Source organism: Aplysia californica, unplaced genomic scaffold (assembly GCF_000002075.1).
Source record: "Aplysia californica isolate F4 #8 unplaced genomic scaffold, AplCal3.0 scaffold00121, whole genome shotgun sequence".
NCBI lineage: Eukaryota > Metazoa > Mollusca > Gastropoda > Aplysiida > Aplysiidae > Aplysia > Aplysia californica.
This window is the reverse complement of record NW_004797391.1, coordinates 840,587-857,860: the sequence shown is the minus strand read 5'-3', so window position 1 is coordinate 857,860 and position 17,274 is coordinate 840,587. Positions and strand designations below refer to the sequence as shown.

Here is a 17,274-nt window from a genome sequence, read left to right as displayed (position 1 = left end):
ACCTTTGAGGAATTTTTAAAAAATAAACCATACTATTACAAATACTAATGATGATGATGATGATGATGATGATGATGATGATGATGATGATGATAATGACAATGGAGATGGTGACACTGACAAAGACGCCTATCTGTGTAAGACAACCACTTTTCTCCACGATAATGGGTGGCCGTCTTGGACAATTAATTGTAACTGATATCTTTATATTATTGAAGAGATTCGACCAGCGCGCCGAACAGACAGCCAGAAGGAAGGAACAGGCAGCATCGTCACTCGACACTGCCCCTTTCATTAGCAGTCAGTATGGCGATGACTGTCATTCCAGGATTGGGCTATAACCTCCCCCTTTAAAAAAAAGTTTTAGTAAGAATTTTACGGCACTTGCAACACAAACAGGTCATATTTAAAAGTCGAATATCAGAGGTGTTACAAGAGAATAACGTACCAAGGAAAGAAAAAGGAGAGATGTGGACGACATATGTTTGATAGAGGGAAAGGAGCAAACCACACCAGAGCATCCACCAACCATCCACAAACCCCAGGGAAATGCAGCTCAGAACTGTGATTAGCGCTTCTGCATACCACTGTATCAAGCCAAACGGAGGCCGAGAGAAAGAAATATATCTGAAGGCAAAGTTTGCCCTTGTAGACAGTTCCATAAATAGTATGAAATTGTTCAGCTGTGTTTAGTCAGAAAGACGCCGTCTAATTATTCGGATAAAATCCATCAGAAATTAGCATACACGAATCATAGTTATTGATCTTTTATTAGACTATCCTTGGTATCTGGCGCGACAGGTCATACGGACGAGGTCCATGTCTGTTCTCCACAATCACGAACGTGATAATTCTAACCCAGGATGTTTCAGTGTAGTGCCATCGATTCAAAAGATCAAAGTCGTTCTTGAACTCCTCCGTTGAGGTTAAAGCTTTGTAGCAGGGTGACTTACGTCATACCTATACATGTATCTATCAGAAGACTGATTATGTCTAGCACTGAAACATTTCATGTATGCGTGTGACTGGGAGTCTATCTGTGAGTGTAAGTATATATTATGAGTGTGCATATGTATTGAAGAGAGGCTATATGTATGCGCGAGAGTATGTACAGGTGCGCGTGTGTTTGTGTGTGTGGGTGGAGGGGGATGGGAGAAACACTTAACCGATGTACCAGTGTCTGGACAATAAAGATTTGGTTTTTCTTTTCACCATTAAAGATTTTCTTATTTAAAAAAAAAACATACTGAAAAAAGGAACTGTGGAATCACGTTCTAAACTGTATGCAAAGTTCATTCTCTAACGATTGGTCTTCTATGACGTGTTGTTCTAAAACAAGCCAAATAATCTCAAAAGTGAGAATTATATCAAAGAAAAACTGTCCTGTCTTTTGGAGTTTGGACGGTCGCCAAAAGGGTGCCTCATTTCTAATGTAAGGGGAAGAGAAGAACGGACTTGACAGTCATTTGCGTTCAGTGCAGAGAAGCACGTCGACAAAAAAAGCCATTTAGTGCAGGAGAAAAGGATGATAGATGAATACCAGTCCGTGGGAAAGAAATGAAGTAAGCCTACGACCTACGGACTCCCAAGCTATAATTGGTATCAACAGAATATTGTATTGAATAAACCCAAGCGAAGAAACCTTGACATAACACCGACGCGTTGCCAGGCAACCCGATCGAGGAACTATGGTCGGACTCCAAAAGGTTTGACGATCAAGAGAATCATTTTCCTGCAAAAAGTTGCAGTCCACATACCGACACCATGATAATATATTATTACATATTAAGATCTATGAGTAAGGTTAACTACTAATGAACAGTGAAAACAAACAAATAAAGTTGTGGACGCATCGATATTTCTAAGGGGTGGAGGGGGGGGGGTTGCGTTTCACTTTCAAAATGTAATGACATTCGGACTTTCGGTACCGACATTTGATTCTGTCTGCCCTTAAAATAACTGACAAAAGATGTCACAGTCTTAGTCTACTACAGAGAGACCTTGCACTAAACGAGACACTCGGTGAACTAATTATTGTTTGCGCTTGTGAGTGTTTTAACTTCTGCACTGCTGAGTAGACGTATGATCTGGCCTGTATTCTTTTTGTTTGTTTTGTTGGTGTTTTTTCTGGTAAGAGTTTTACACACTTGCAACAAAAAGGTCATGTAAGTGACGAAGATTAGAGGTGCTACAAGAGAGTAACAAACACAAAAAAATACAAGAGAATAATAGTACAATAGATGTTTGGTTGGAAAGAAGGAGCAAACCACATCGCAGCACCCGCAAACCACCCACTGTATTCTCCTCTCGCATTGCTTCGACTGGTTTACAAAGAAAAGTGTATAATATATATATATATATATATATAATATATATATATATATATACATGTATATATATATGTGTGTGTGTGTGTGTGTGTGTGTGTGTGTGTGTGAGTGTGTGTGTGTGTGTGTGTGTGGGTGGGTGTGTGTGTAGGTGAGTGTGTGTGCGTGAGTATATGTGTGTGTGTGTGCGTGTGTGTGTGTGCGTGAGTATATGTGTGTGTGCGTGTGTGTGTGTGTGTGTGTGAGTATATGTGTGTGTGCGTGTGTGTGTGTGTGTGTGTGTGTGTGTGTGTGTGTGTGTGTGTGTGCAGCTGGTGAAGTAGCTTTTTAAAGAAATAATTCTTTGAGTGTAAGTGTCACTTGAATGAACATTTTATCTTGTCTGTACAGACGTAGATGGAAACGTTCCAACCATGAAGATGTTCAAATGGCGCGCTAAACGTAACACGGGTACAATTTTTTTTAAAGCAAGGAAATTGGTTTCAAGATAGAGTTGAGTTGTACAAAACAGCGAGCCAGCGCTATACATTGCAACAGTTCCGTGGTCCCCAAAACAAGAAACTCGCTGAAGTAATGACAATAGAAAACGAGGTGAACGAAGCAAACCACACCAAAAGTACCAACCAACCATTCCACAAGCTTCAGGACTCCGGACTGAGCACCAACACCCTATGAAATGCGGCCAAAATAAATAAATAAATAAATGAATAAACAAACAAATAAATAAATAAATAAATGAATAAATAAATAAATAAATAAATACAACCTACATAGGACCCTATTGGATTCGAACCGTAGATAAATAAATAAATAAATAAATAAATAAATACAACCTACCATAGGACCCTATTGGATTCGAACCGCAACCTCTTCTATGACGGTCAAGTTTGTGTCTAACCGACCGGCAGTCAAACTTTCCCAACAGGGGTCAGCAGTAGTTATTCCTGGCTCAGACCGATCGAAGACATTTTAATTTGCTATTACTGTCATGCGAAATAACTAAATCCTGGAATTGTATGTGGGGGTCGAAATAAATCTCAGTTAACTGATGGCGTCACCTCATTATATTCAGACTGGTGCCAGTTTAGTTGAAGGTCTACCGCGATGTTTCCGGTTTAGTTAAATATCTACCGCCTGACCGGCCTGACAACTGGTTTGGTTGACGGTCTACTCGTTTATTAAGGCTTGGGACTTGGGACAAGGATCAGTTTACATTTCCCCGTTGCGAGTACAGAGCTTTGAGCATATTCTTGGCGGCAGAGGGGGGGGGGGGCGCAAAGGAGGGGGGTTGTGTATGTGTGTGCGGGGGAGCGTGGGTGTGTGCGGGTGTGGTTGTGAGGGTGCCCCCCCCCCCACCACACCCCCCGATTACTTGAAAATAGACCAGTGTGATCACTTGTTGTCGCAACTTACTTGTCATTCATAGTCTTTAACTTCCGCAAAAATCTTTTGTCCAAAAAACATCCCAAAAAGAAACAATTCATCCCACCACACAACACCAATGTAAAAAGCCACGGTTTCTGATTTCACCCCCCCCCCCCCCCCCCCCCCCCCCCGATTACTTGAAAATAGACCAGTGTGATCACTTGTTGTCGCAACTTACTTGTCATTCATAGTCTTTACCTCCGCAAAATTCTTTGATCCAAAGAACATCGCAAAACGAAGCAATTCATCCAACCACACAACACAATTGTAAACGCCACTGTTTCTGATCTCACCCCCAAACCGCCTTGTCCTTACAGCGGCTAATCAGGCGGGACTTGCCCTTCAGCGCAGACTGTGGTCGATCGGGCAGGGTTTACGGTCCGGTCAGCCCAACATTCCGCGGTGGCACTAGAACGATGGACTTTCAATTAAACCAGCACCTATTTATTACACTAATCACGGTTTGTTATTATCTTCTTCTTTTGTCAAAGAAAAATATTTTCGAGTATCACACTCATTCTGACTGACCCCAAATTAGCGAAGATGACACAAACAGTAACAAACTATAGAATAACATATTTTGTTTTCGTTACAATTCTGGTTGTAGACAAAAATAAAAGTTTAATTAATCTTTAAGGCTTTGGTAGTCCAGTGTAATCGGTCCTCTATTATTTGAACATATTGTCGCCAAAGAGAGATATATATGGAGATTTGGTTGGAAAGGTATACATTTTTACGCTCCCATCACCACGGTTTACATTAGATAATTCATTAGGGGACATGTAAAGCAAACCTAGACAGAATGGGACCCAGAATTTCAATAGAAACACGGATGTAATCGGTAATAAAATAAAATTCTCCACGCGGGAATCGAACTCACGTAGGCTACTTTGTGTTCGAGGTGAAAAGCCTCACATCACAGAATATCGGTTGTCAGTAGCCCAGCCCCACCAGGTAGAAACACACTATATTATTCATATAATATAATCCATGTACATATATACATATATGTAGACTATATGGAATTATAATATAATCCAGGTACATATATATTATATGTAGACTATATGGAATGATTAGCCCAGCAGGCCTACATGTAATTAGCGGAATCACATCTGGAGGACGCATATCATGGCTGCATACAAAACACAAATGAAAAGTTGTGCATTTTGAATTAAGGGCGATATAGACACATTTTGGACATGAAACGCCGAAAGTTAAACAATTAATTGCTTTTACTCTTGACGAAATTTAAAACCAAACATACAGATTGTTTTATACATGATATTGACACAATTTGGACATGCGACGCCGAAAGCCAAACAAACCATAGCTTTTACTCTAGGCAAAATCAAAACCCAGACATACTGATTGTTTTTTAATTCGAGACAAAGCTGAACGCCAAACAAATTGTCTAGACAAAGAAAGTATGCAGATTTTTATTCTGGACGAACTTGAAAGTAGTAGTAACAGATTTGCTCGTTTTATTCGAAACAAAGACCAGAGCCACAAAAAAACGTGTTCGATGCACATAGCCATGTATTTTAGACGAAGTTGAAAGCCAAATAATGTGTTTGCTTTATTCCAGACAAAGTTGGAAGCAAAATAACGCGTCTGTTTTTATTCTAACATAAAGTTGGACGTCAAACAACGCGCTTGTTTTATCTTAAAGAACGTTGAAAGCCAAACACAGTGTTTGCTTTGTTCTTGGTGAAGTAAAAAATCAAAATGCGTAATGTGTATGCTTTATTCAAGACAAAGTAGAACGGTTAAGGATTTGCACGATTTTTTGAAGGAAATGGAAAACTAAACAAAACTCCTGGCAGATTCTGTCACCATTGAAACCTACGGACTTGTCTGTCGCCAAAAAGATACCCCGGTACACTAACGACGGGCCTAGGAAGAACACGTGAGATCAAATTGATCAGTACTAAAAACTTTCTCAAGTCTGTCATATTAAAATAAGAAATTAAAACACTAGGTCGAGAGAGAGAGAGAGAGAGAGACAGAGAGAGACAGAGAGAGAGAGACAGAGAGGGAGAGAGAGAGAGAGAGAGAGAGAGAGAGAGACGTAAGATCAATTTGGTTTGTACTAAAAACTTTCCCAAGTCAAAGATAGTACAAGACAAGATGGGCCACTTCTCTCTTTGAGCCAATTAAAAAAGTGTCCTCAAAATTTGGTGGCGCCCTCTTCACAAAAGCGCACTCTTTGCGAACAGAGTTACCCTACTTGAGTTTTAAAAAATAAAAGTGAAACTAGCAAGTTTTGGGACAAATTTCGGAAGAACGCTTTTTAAAAATGATTACGCTGACAAAAAACCTCTTCCGGAGGAAAAGGAGATGGTTTTCTTCGTTTAATTTGACTTTAGAATGAAGGGCGAGAGTTCATTAAAATTCTTAAAAAACCTAAAACTCCGCACTGAACATACCCGAACTGCTGATGAACAGCAGTCGATCTGCGCACGCAAGGAGGTGCTATTCCTATTCTTCTTCTGGAAAAACGAAAGAGAGCTTCAAAACAGACTGCAGCGCCATCTGAAGCAAAGAGCATACTTCCTGCGGACACTTTTTAGGCTGAGTGGCCCATCTTGTCTTGTACTATCTTTGCCCAAGTCTGTCATGTCAGTAAAACCAATTAAACCACAAGGAAGTGAGGGGGAAAGAGAGAGAGGGGAGAGAGAGAGAGAGAGAGAGAGAGAGAGAGAGAGAGAGAGAGAGTGAGAGAGAGAGAGAGTGAGAGAGAGAGAGAGAGAGAGAGAGAGAGAGAGAGAGAGAGAGAGAGAGAGAGAGAGAGAGAGAGAGAGAGAGAGAGAGAGCATGTCAGAAAGGAAGATGGAAGTATGAAAAGGAAAGAGAGTGAGCGAAAAAAAAAGGGGGGGGGGGGGCGAAAAAAAAAAAGGGGGGGGGGAGAGAGGTGAGGAGGGGGGAACTAAACTATTATTATCATCAGATCGTCGGTGCATTCTGTCTTGAAAAAAAAAAGGAAGCCCCGTTTGGATCCCATGGAACAATATTATTATAATTTGATGCTTTAAAATGGCTATCTAAATCTAAGTAAAGAATATCCTTTCTGTGGATCTCTAATTCGCCCCCGGTAAAAAAAATAGGTCAGCAGTCGGAGAAGGTGATCATGAACTCGCCCTCTCCCGGCGGTATTGATATGGTTAAACGAGTCAGTCACATAGAAATGGAATACGCGCTACTATTACAACTGCGCTGCATTCACGCATTGAGTGACGTAGGCCTAGTCCAGACATACTCTCTGTTCCAGACCATGGCAGAGACTGAGCCCCCCTCCCCCCTCCCCCCACACACAAGCATTTTTTCCTTTGAAATGAAGTTTGCGCTACGATTTGTGTGCGTGTACAGTTGAATGAAGTTTTGGGCGGGTTATATCAATCACTGATGTCTTGTGTACACCTGCGTGGTGTGTGTGGAAAAATCATTAATATCCAACATAAAGTGATAAATAGATACCCTCTTAGAAGTCTTATTCCATGGAGTGCGGGGATAACTTGAACATTGTACTTCAAATTAAGAACACATACACATGCACGCAATGCTCAGAAATATAATGATCATTTACCAGTTTCGATACCAAACTTCTGTCATTCTAAAAACTGTTTGGTTACAACTACAAAAGGGGGGCGAGTTAATGATCAAACTTTACCCACACAGGGCTGAGACGTCATTCGGAATCTCGGACGACGAACGCCTACCCGCATGGTACCCTCGATTGACTAACATGCCGCCTCCTTCGAACAACTTTTTCTTTGAGGCAATTTCGTACTCGATGCTCACACCTCACAGTAAATAATCTTGTCTAAGATTCTTGATGTTGCTTTGTGACAAGAACACACGCGGTTTTACGTAAAATATGTCATCATCATTGCCCTTTTCACCTAGGGTCAGGATATAGGCCACGAACAAACACTTTCCGCCTTTCCCTATCCTGGGCGAGTCGCTTGATGTCACTCCATGTCTTCCCTCTTTTCTGTACATCCATTTCCGTGACTCTTCTCCAGGTTCTACGCGGTCATACACTTGAAAATGGATAGAACTTTGCAAATTGGCGGGCCATTCGCAATGTAACACCCAGAGATGAGCGTTTTTGTTTGTTTATTTGTTTGAGTAAAAATAAGCACATCGACACAATAATGGTTATTTACTGCTGGGGAAAAGTCAGACAGACAGACAGACAGACAGACAGACAGACAGACAGACAGACCGACCGACCGACAGACCGACCGACAGACAGACCGACAGACAGACAGACAGACAGACAGACAGACAGACAGACAGACAGACAGACAGACAGAAACAACAGAGGGAGAGTAAGGAAGTAAGACCTATCACAACTACTAGTGGCACCCTCCAACCATCCACACCCAGAGACGGAAATATTTACGACCACTGGTCTCAAACTTAAAAGGCTGTCGCTTTAAAAACGAAGACAAAGAATAAAGAATCATAAACCGTAATTCGTTGGTGGTGCTGAGTGAATGACTGCATAATATTTCGATGCATAACTGACACAGGATTGTCAAAAAGGTTGAAGGAACCACTCAAAAGAAGACCAGAAAGAAGTGGATAAAATTTACACCAGGGCTACCTGCAACAGCACGACTGAAGATTCAGTACGTGTATCAGGGGAGGCTTCGACCTAAAGTACATTTAATGTAATTGTGGCTTTTACAATTATCCACAGGATGAACCACCACCGCATGGGAAAGTTTTCATTCCCACTTCCAAAGTTATTTCATAAACTCTCATCCAAATTTTTCTCCTTTCCTGGCAGCGCTGAAGAAACAACAGCTTTAATTATGAAAGCTCCAGCAACTGCCGTCCTCTGCCAAAGACCAGACTTTAAAAGAAGAAAGAGTGCGATCGGCCATTGATCAAGATTACCATGCCACTCAAATCTTGCAACTTCTGTCTACTGACTATGGTAGAATCAAATACATGTACTGCGAATACTGGTATCCAATCATTACAGTACATGTATTGTTCAAAAGAAATTCGTCTTTCTGAGGATTTAAGATCAAAGGATTGAGAGCAATAGGTTCGTCTTTCGGGGGTGCGCCCAAATTAATCATAGACTTTGTTCCGGTGTGCACGTGTCGACTTAGTAGAAGCCAACAAAAATTCCTTTTCCATATAACTTTCTGGACAATCGGGGTACCAGGACGGGGGAATTTTTATTGAAAATGCATTGGGGAAAAATATCTGTTCTGTTCCCTCTCCCTTCCCTTTGGAAGCAACTTCAGCTAATTCTTGATACTCAAAAGAAAGAATGGCTAAATTCTATATATGGAAAATGACATTTCAGTGCCGACTCTTCTCTCTCTCTCTCTCTCTCTCTCTCTCTCTCGCTCTCTTTTTTTTTTTGGGGGGGGGTGGTAATTGTTTTACGACGCTCGCAATTGCATAAGGTCATAGGAGCGCGTGAAACACATTAAACAGTTTCAGTTGGTAGGAAATTCTGAATTATGCCCGGGTGGCGGTCGAAGCCTGCTCATCGATTTTGGACCACCAAGAATCTTTAGCGTGCGTAACTTGCACACGGAACCTCCGAGATTTTTCGCCCTAATCCTAGAAGGCTAGGTGTAGATATTATCTGCCATAAGATCGGGGGTGTGGGTGACAGACAGCTTAATGAGTCAAGGAGTGGTGGAACAGTAGAAAGGATTCAGAAAGAGTCAGGAGTCCAGTCACGGCAAAGGAGTTGAGGGTGTGGGGGCAGAAAGTGGAGACGAAAGCAGACGACAGGACATTGTTAGAGAGCAGGAAATGATGTGAAAAGAGAACATTTTAGAGAAGAACATTTTCCGTTGTTATCCTCTTTTTTGGGTGAGTGTTTAACGGCGCTCGCAACTGCATACGGTCATATGAGCGCGCGGGACACACCAAACATTTTCAGTTGGTAGGAACCTTTGAGTTTTGCCCGGATGGCGGCCGAAGCCTACTCTTATCGATTTTAAACCAGCAAGGGATCTTTAACGTGCGCAACTCGCACACGGGATCTCCGAGATTTTTCGTCCTTGTCCGAGATACTAGGTGTAGATCTTCCAACCAGAAGATCAGGGTGTAGCGGAAAAACAGCAGTAAGAAGTCAAGGAATAGCAGTAGAAAGGCTGCAGAAAGAGTCAGGAGCCCAGAGGAGGGGGCAACGGAGGTGAGAGAGCGGGGGCAGTAAGTGGAGATGGAAGCAGACGACAGAACATTGCTAGAGAGCAGGAGAACAAGTCAAAGGAGACAACTAGTGTTCGAACCTGGGACCTTTGAATGAGAAGCGAACACCGTAACCTCTAGACCATGAGAGCCCATCGCTATCCGGATTTGAACCCGGGACCTATTGAATGAGAGGCGAATACATAAACCTCTAGACCATGAGTGTATGGTTATATGTTATATGATGTTAGTTCATGTTCTTCATGCTAGTTGCATCTGTACATTATGCGATGTACCCCATGTTATTTCATTTTACGTTATACTGGTATTATTCTTTGTCTCTGTAAATCTATTTGTTTACAGATGAAATCATCATGTGCCATTAGTAATGAACAATAAATGGTCAATCAAAGAATGAACTACATAGAGAAGTCTTTCTTCAACGAGAGCCCCAGACTCTTCTCTCTATGCAAAGACAAAGTTGAACATAAAGAGCAGTTGGGTTGGCTCATAGGCGGGTGCTAAACTCTTATCAAGCTCTTGGTTCAAAACTCGCCATGTACAGGTATGGGTTGAGGCTAAACTTAGATTTTTCCTCAGATTCCATAGTCTCAATCCCTCTCTCTCCCTTTTTCGATCTCTCAATCCCTTTCAGTCTCTCTCCCTTTTTCCACCTCGCATCCTCCCACCCCTTTCCCCACTCTCCTTCTCTCACCCCCCCCCCCCCCGCCCACGGTTTCTCCCCAATCTCTATCCAACCCTTGTCTACCGCCTTTGTTGTTCAATTGATGACCGAAGATGGAATCGAGAACTAAATCTTCACAGAAACTTAGAGAGATCCTCTTTGCAGTCGAAAGTAAAAGAAAACTGACCAGTTCCGGGAAAATTCAGAACAAATCGCGGTAATGAACCAGCAAGAATGGGGAGGAGGAGGAGGAGGACGACGACAAAAAGAAGCAAACAATATTTCATGAGACCCATTGCGTATACTGACGTCAGTGTACAATGGAAATCAAGGTCTCAAGGCATCAGTTTCCATCTTTCCAACTCACAAGAGTAACACACGAAGAAGTGCTAATATTATTGTCAAGTCACATCCCATTTTTACAAATGAAAACAATAATTTGAAAAAACAACAACCCACTCCGCATCCCCAAACATAAACAATCAATGTCTTCTTGCAGAAGGATGGGTGTCTATGACTGTAATAGAAGAATTAAAACTTACAGAAAGAAAGTCGGCTTGTGAGCGTTTGTCATTGTCAAGAGAGTTAAAAATATACAAATAAGAAATACAATGTATCTACATTAAATGACAGATGGGCGTGAGTTAAATTTAACAAAACACATATATAAGTAATTAAACTGAAAGTGAGATGAGCATTCTTGTCATTTTCACCAAACACGTTACACTTGGTAGAATTTCATGATTTAATTAAGCAACCCCCCCCCCTCCCAGAAAACCCAGAAAAATAGGCCATATGACAGTCCTAAGCCTTTGACCGCCTCTGGTTTGGGCCTCAGAAGGGAATGGTTTGTTTTCCTCAATTTTATCAGTCCTGCCTAAGACAGCCACCTGTCTAAGATGGCCACTTTTCTCCTCAACAATAGGTGGCTGTCCTAGATAGTTCTGACTGTTCTGGGGTAGAAGGTCGTACAGCTGTGGAATTTATTTTTTAATGCATGTGTTTTTACGTCCAAATCCACACAATTTTGATAATTTAGGAGTTGAGCTTCCAACCTTGCCTGTCATGGTCAACTCATGAGAAAACCAAGATACTCTATAAAAATGTTCTCTGCACACAGGAATTGGACTCGGGTCCCTTGCGTGCGGTGGCAAAGTGTCTAACAATTAAACTACAGACGCTGGTGCTGTGTATTTGAATGAGTATGAAAATATAGGAAGAGCAGCAAGACTTATGAATTATTACACAACGTATGAAACTGCATGAGGTTAAAAGAAAAAAAAATTGCAGTAATGATGTCGAGAATCATACTCCTCAAAGATCTAGAAGGGAACAAAAGAAGAAGGAAGAGAAGGCGGTGGAAGATGAGGAGGTAGTGCAAGAAGATACAGATTTAATTAGAAAGTTGATAATTCAGTTCATGAGGGTACATGCAGTAATAATTGATAACAATTTCATATAACACTAATTATATGATAATAACAATAATTATGGTAATGATGAAATTAATATTTAATGATGATTATATAATGTGGTTGTAAGTGCTCTTTATATTTTTCACAACCATTTTTAAACAACATTCTGTTAAAACTCAAAGTGAAACATACCCCTCCTAATACACTCTCTCTTTTTTTCATGTCATAGCATAGCATTACTTTCTCTCTCTCTCTCTCTCTCTCTCTCTCTCTCTCTCTCTCTCTCTCTCCCTCCCTCCCTTTTTCATGTTGTAGCATTACTTTCTCTCTCTCTCTCTCCCCTTCAGTCTCTCTCTTCTTACACTTACAAACATCCACACAAAGAAAAACCTGCCTCCTAAATGGTTTCAGTTGTGTTGACAGGGCATTTTACAATCAAAGTTATACCATACATCATCTACCACATAGACACTCTTTAAAATGGAGGGAATTTGCGACACAAAGAAGGTAAAATAACAACATAAAAAACACACTTCCTCTTGCACATCGATATCTCGAATGGAAGATCATATTGTCATATAGTATAGAGGTCAAAATGAGAATTGAATTCTGAGTATGTGTCACGACGGGGTGGAATCAGGCACTCGTCAGTTTTTGGCAATGTAGAGTTATTGGTATCATCTGAAAGCTTATATTCATTCGCTTTGCTTCGATTTAGAAATATCCATCTATCTTGAATAGAAGTCGAAATATCAGCAATTGAAAGAGGAGGGAACACCTGGTTTCATAGATAAAATTACTGAGAAAATGGGCGCCAAAGTGTGGAAACTTCAAATGCTTGAAGTCTTTGAAAACTGAAAAATCACACATTTTTTTGCCTTTAATCAATGTTTTTTAATAAAATTCTCATGGAAATGTGTTTTTACATGGACATAAAAGGTGTTGAGCCAAAAAACGAAAATGCGACAAAAATTGGCAAACCAACAGAAAAATGCCCGTTTCTTCGATTTCAATATTTTGACGGGCGCCTGATTTCACCATGTTATCTCACATTATATTTCATTTTGACATAAAGAGAGCCTTCCAACAAGATGTTAGCTGAGGGTTCAAGAGAAAAAAAAGTAGGCCTACTTGTACTTTTATTCGCTGTGCACTATTCTCTGCAATTTTTCACCATAATTTTAGATTAGGCTGAGCATAAAAATATAACTCTGAGTCGCAAATCACTAATAGAGCAACATCATATTATATACCATATATAATGTATTTAAAAAACAGCAGAGCCATTTTATACTAAACACTATTATAACATAAAATTAAACAACGAATGAATGCACTGCACTGTAAATACATACCAAAGGAAGTCACTCTACCAGTATGATAGCTGTTCTTTGTTGATGAGAACCTCTGTGAATCTTTAAAGCATGTCTCTTGGACTGTCAAGGCTTTTTTAAAATTAAAAAGAATTCTATCATGGCTTCAGCATTCTAAACTGGTGCGGTACATGAGGGTTTTTCACTATTTGAGCCTGCTGTATGTATATTAAGCCTTAATTCTACTGTTTGTTTCACTAATGCCTTCAGACGCCGGTGGAGTAAGTAAATGCCACCTCCCCTACCTCCCAGTCAAAAGTGAAGTCTTTTTTGGGTATCATCCTTCATATGGTGTTAACATTTATAATGTTAAAAAAAAAAAGTACGCTTGCAATGGAGTAATGGAGTATCCATATATATAGAGAGAGATCATAATCATGTGGGCATGTAGATCTATACTCTATACTAAGTCACCTTAAAACGATTTCTACAGGCACCTCTAGAATCTAATAGACTACTGCAATACAGTCAACAGCACTGTGAGAGAGACTTGTTGAACAGCTCTGACTCTAGTGTTCACCATTAATCTTACTCTCAAAGCCTAAGCTATTCATATTCATTCGTTGATCAATTAGGCTATTTTGATATTTTGGAAGGGAGTGTATACAGACCCGGTAACCGGGAACAAAGTCACAAAGTATACAGACCTGGTAAAGGAACTCTTTTGTGATTTCGGAGAGTTTCAGCGCCCTCTTGGCTCAGGGTAGACCTAGGTTCTTCTAGATCTATAGTCTAGATCTAGATCTAGGCAGACAGATTCAAATCTTTGATCTAGTTTCGTGGCTAGCCTCGATCTAAATGAAGATTGCGGATGTCTTTTCGATGAACGATCGTTTTTCCTCCGTTTTGGAGTTGGAGGAATCACAATTTGAAGAAAAGAACAAGTTACAATGTCATAATCATAATTTCAATCGAGCAGTCCCCCCCCCCCCCCTCTCTCTTTTTCTCTCTCCTCTGTGTATCGCTCGCCTTCTCTTTGTTTGTTTCTGTCTTTCTTTGTCCCCACCTATTTCCCACTCTATCTTTCTCTCCTTCCCTCCTGCCAACTGGGGCATGTCATATATATAATATATATTATATATACATTTTGCCAGCAACCCCCCCCCCCCTCCTCTCTTTCTCTCTCCCTCTCTCTCTCACACACACACACACTAGATTTCTACCGGGTCTGGGGGCTGAAACTTCCCGAAATCACAAAAGAGTTCCCCTACCGGGTCTGTATACTTCGTGACTTTGTTCCCGGTTACCGGGTCTGTATACACTTCGATTTTGGAATCTCACCAGACTCCTTCTTAGCCCAACCAAACTAGGTCTAGATCTAGATCTTCTAGAACTAAATAGTCAGATAGAATCTAGAATCAGATCTAGATCTAGTAGATCTAGAATCTAGATTAGTGTGTACCTATTGTAAACCTTCCCTTCTTTGGAATCTTTACCTCTGACTGAAAGTTCATTCTGCTGAGAAAGTGGAAGAACTGAGTGGGTTTTTTCTTCTCCTAATGCTACTTTCAAATAATTTATCGGTCAACAACAGTAGGCATAACACGTTGATTACACAATGACAAAAGATGAAGGTGAAAAGTAAAGAAGGATGATGCTGATGTGTGGCAGACAGGGTCGGGCAGGAGGTGGGCGTGGAATCATTTGATTTCGGCACTCTGGACTGAAGTTGAAGTCAGGGATAGCCTAATACTTTTTGTTCCACGGGCGTAGAGAAATACTATGTTAATAAGCGTAATTGAAATTTAAAAAAGCAATTTAAATAGAGTCAAGACGCAAAGAATCTAAATCGAAAGAAAAGTGGGCCTATAGATAACCTCAGTAAATCTGAGAGACATTGGAAGCAGCAATTTCAACTTTCGATTTCCATTAACTTCCTTATCAAATCCAAGTCAGCTGACTACTTCACAGAACTTCAGAGAGTTTTCTACCTGCTAAGGATCCAGAACCCGACGACGACGTACACAAAGGTCCACCAGAAATTGGCCATTGTATCATTTAAAGCATACAATAGGACTAGCACTACACTGGACGAGAAAAATGAGTTTTATCATCATGGTTCAGCATCCCATTTTCTTGGGCTGCCATGTTGATACAATTAAATCTAGGTCAACATGCATGTGACTGGAATTGACCAATCAGAAGGAGTTTTCCTTACCGCCTTGTGTTGTTCCCATCGAGTCGCCATTACAGTCAGCCATATTATGTGAAGAATTCGATGATGGGCGATAATTTTTGAGATTTTGTATTGTGTACCTATCAAATGTTCAATTGGATATATTTCTGACTAAGGAGAACATGGAGTGACCATGAGTCACCCAAACCCGACTGGAAACGGCTGCTCCTTGGAGGACTGCCTCACAAATCTCTTCGCATTGGTAAGACGCGATTCATGACTTTTTGAACGGATAAAAATGTTACATCCGCCAGAGCCGTGTTGTTGATTTTAGTGCAATTATTGAATCTTTGAGTGTGCTGAAGAACTTTTAGAGATAAAGTTTCCCCCCAAGTGTGCCCAATGAACATTGCTGTCTATTTTATTATTTTTGTAGCCTAGTTTGTCTTTGATTAAAAAATCAAACTCCGTACTATTCATTGACCTGACAATGGACATGCAGAATCTCCCTCGTTTCACACATTCACACACTTGACTAGGCACTGTCATTGCCCCCGTAATCTCAGTCAAATCCCACTCTCCCCTGAGATAATCATTGAGTTGGAATTATTTGTCTGTCCCATTGCCTTTAGTCTTAATGAGTTGCAAACGAGTTCCGCTTTAAAATCTACACTCTTTTTGAGTGATATGGAGCTGGTTGTTGACTACAACTGGAATGAGATGGAAGATGTGTTGGGTGTCATACCTAACTGACTCGGTCTGGTGCAGTAATGAAAGTTGAGGGCACAAGAGAGGCAGGTGGTCTCTCGGTGCTGTCGGAAGCTAGGCTAGATCTAGATCTAGATCTAGGTCTATCACTGTTTTGTGGCTTACAATTTCTTCTTTACTTGATCTAGGATATTAGATCAAGATTTAGGGCTCTCAAGTTGTCTTGCAGCCAAGATCTTATATATATCATAATTATTGTGAGACGAATTTCCCCATTTTAGATTTTATTATTGATCTAAAGTAAAGAGTAGGCCAAGAGTCTAGATTCTAACTGAAATCCATGTAGATTCTAGATCTAGTCTGTTAGTTACTTTATAGCCTATTAAATTATTATGTGATGTTATGGGAGGACTTCCGTAACGAGCGACCACTACGAGACAGAGTAGAATAGAAATAGAAGGCAAGGGTTTGGGTTAGGTTTAGGTTTAGGGTAGGTCTATTCTTTATTGTTTGTTGGGGTGGTTGCTCGTTTCCGGAAGTCCTTACCTACTAGAATCTAATTTTACTACTAGATCTACCTCTATTTAGATCTAGATCTAGTCCTTTACTTTTGTCATGTGTAAGGAGCAACTCTGGGTAGGCCCTATTATGTTTTTTTCACTCTCGTCTCATGGTCAGGCATTGTAGTTTTTATTCTTGTTTTATCAACTTTTAACACTTTGCCGCCTCATCTCGCTGATTATCGCCCAGTTTTCTTGGATTTTCTCCAAAATATGATGGCAAAGTGTTAAAGGAATTTCGACTTTATTTCTGCCGCAAATTATTAGTTTGGTAAATTTTTACTTTCACTCCCACACACAGATGCACTGCTTCGGGGGTCAGACTGCAATACTGATTGTTGCAAATCACACATAAAGCTGCTAAAATTGTCGCAAATCACAATTATTTTCAGGAAAATTTCAAATCTAACTACTGTAAAATATCAAATTATGGGTAAAAACAGGGGGCATGCCCCCGTGTAACCCTCCCAGATTTTCTTTTACCTCAGGCCCCC

At 40.6% G+C, this 17,274-nt stretch overlaps 2 protein-coding genes across 4 annotated transcripts in view; one reads left to right on the top strand and one right to left on the bottom strand.

The window, feature by feature from the left end:
• The window catches only part of LOC101855182 (protein KIAA0100), a 73,162-nt gene extending 57,660 nt beyond the window's left edge, over nucleotides 1–15,502 (bottom strand). For both annotated transcript variants that reach the window (XM_005096106.3, XM_005096107.3), the window contains exon 1: nucleotides 15,328–15,502. In XM_005096106.3, coding sequence (XP_005096163.1) covers nucleotides 15,328–15,386 — 59 coding nt within the window. In that variant the 5' untranslated portion in view covers nucleotides 15,387–15,502. The remainder of the gene's footprint in view (nucleotides 1–15,327) is intronic.
• Nucleotides 15,503–15,546: 44 nt separating this feature from the next.
• The window catches only part of LOC101861116 (mediator of RNA polymerase II transcription subunit 13-like), a 57,095-nt gene continuing 55,367 nt past the window's right edge, over nucleotides 15,547–17,274 (top strand). For both annotated transcript variants that reach the window (XM_035969154.1, XM_013081207.2), the window contains exon 1: nucleotides 15,547–15,774. In XM_035969154.1, coding sequence (XP_035825047.1) covers nucleotides 15,706–15,774 — 69 coding nt within the window. In that variant the 5' untranslated portion in view covers nucleotides 15,547–15,705. The remainder of the gene's footprint in view (nucleotides 15,775–17,274) is intronic.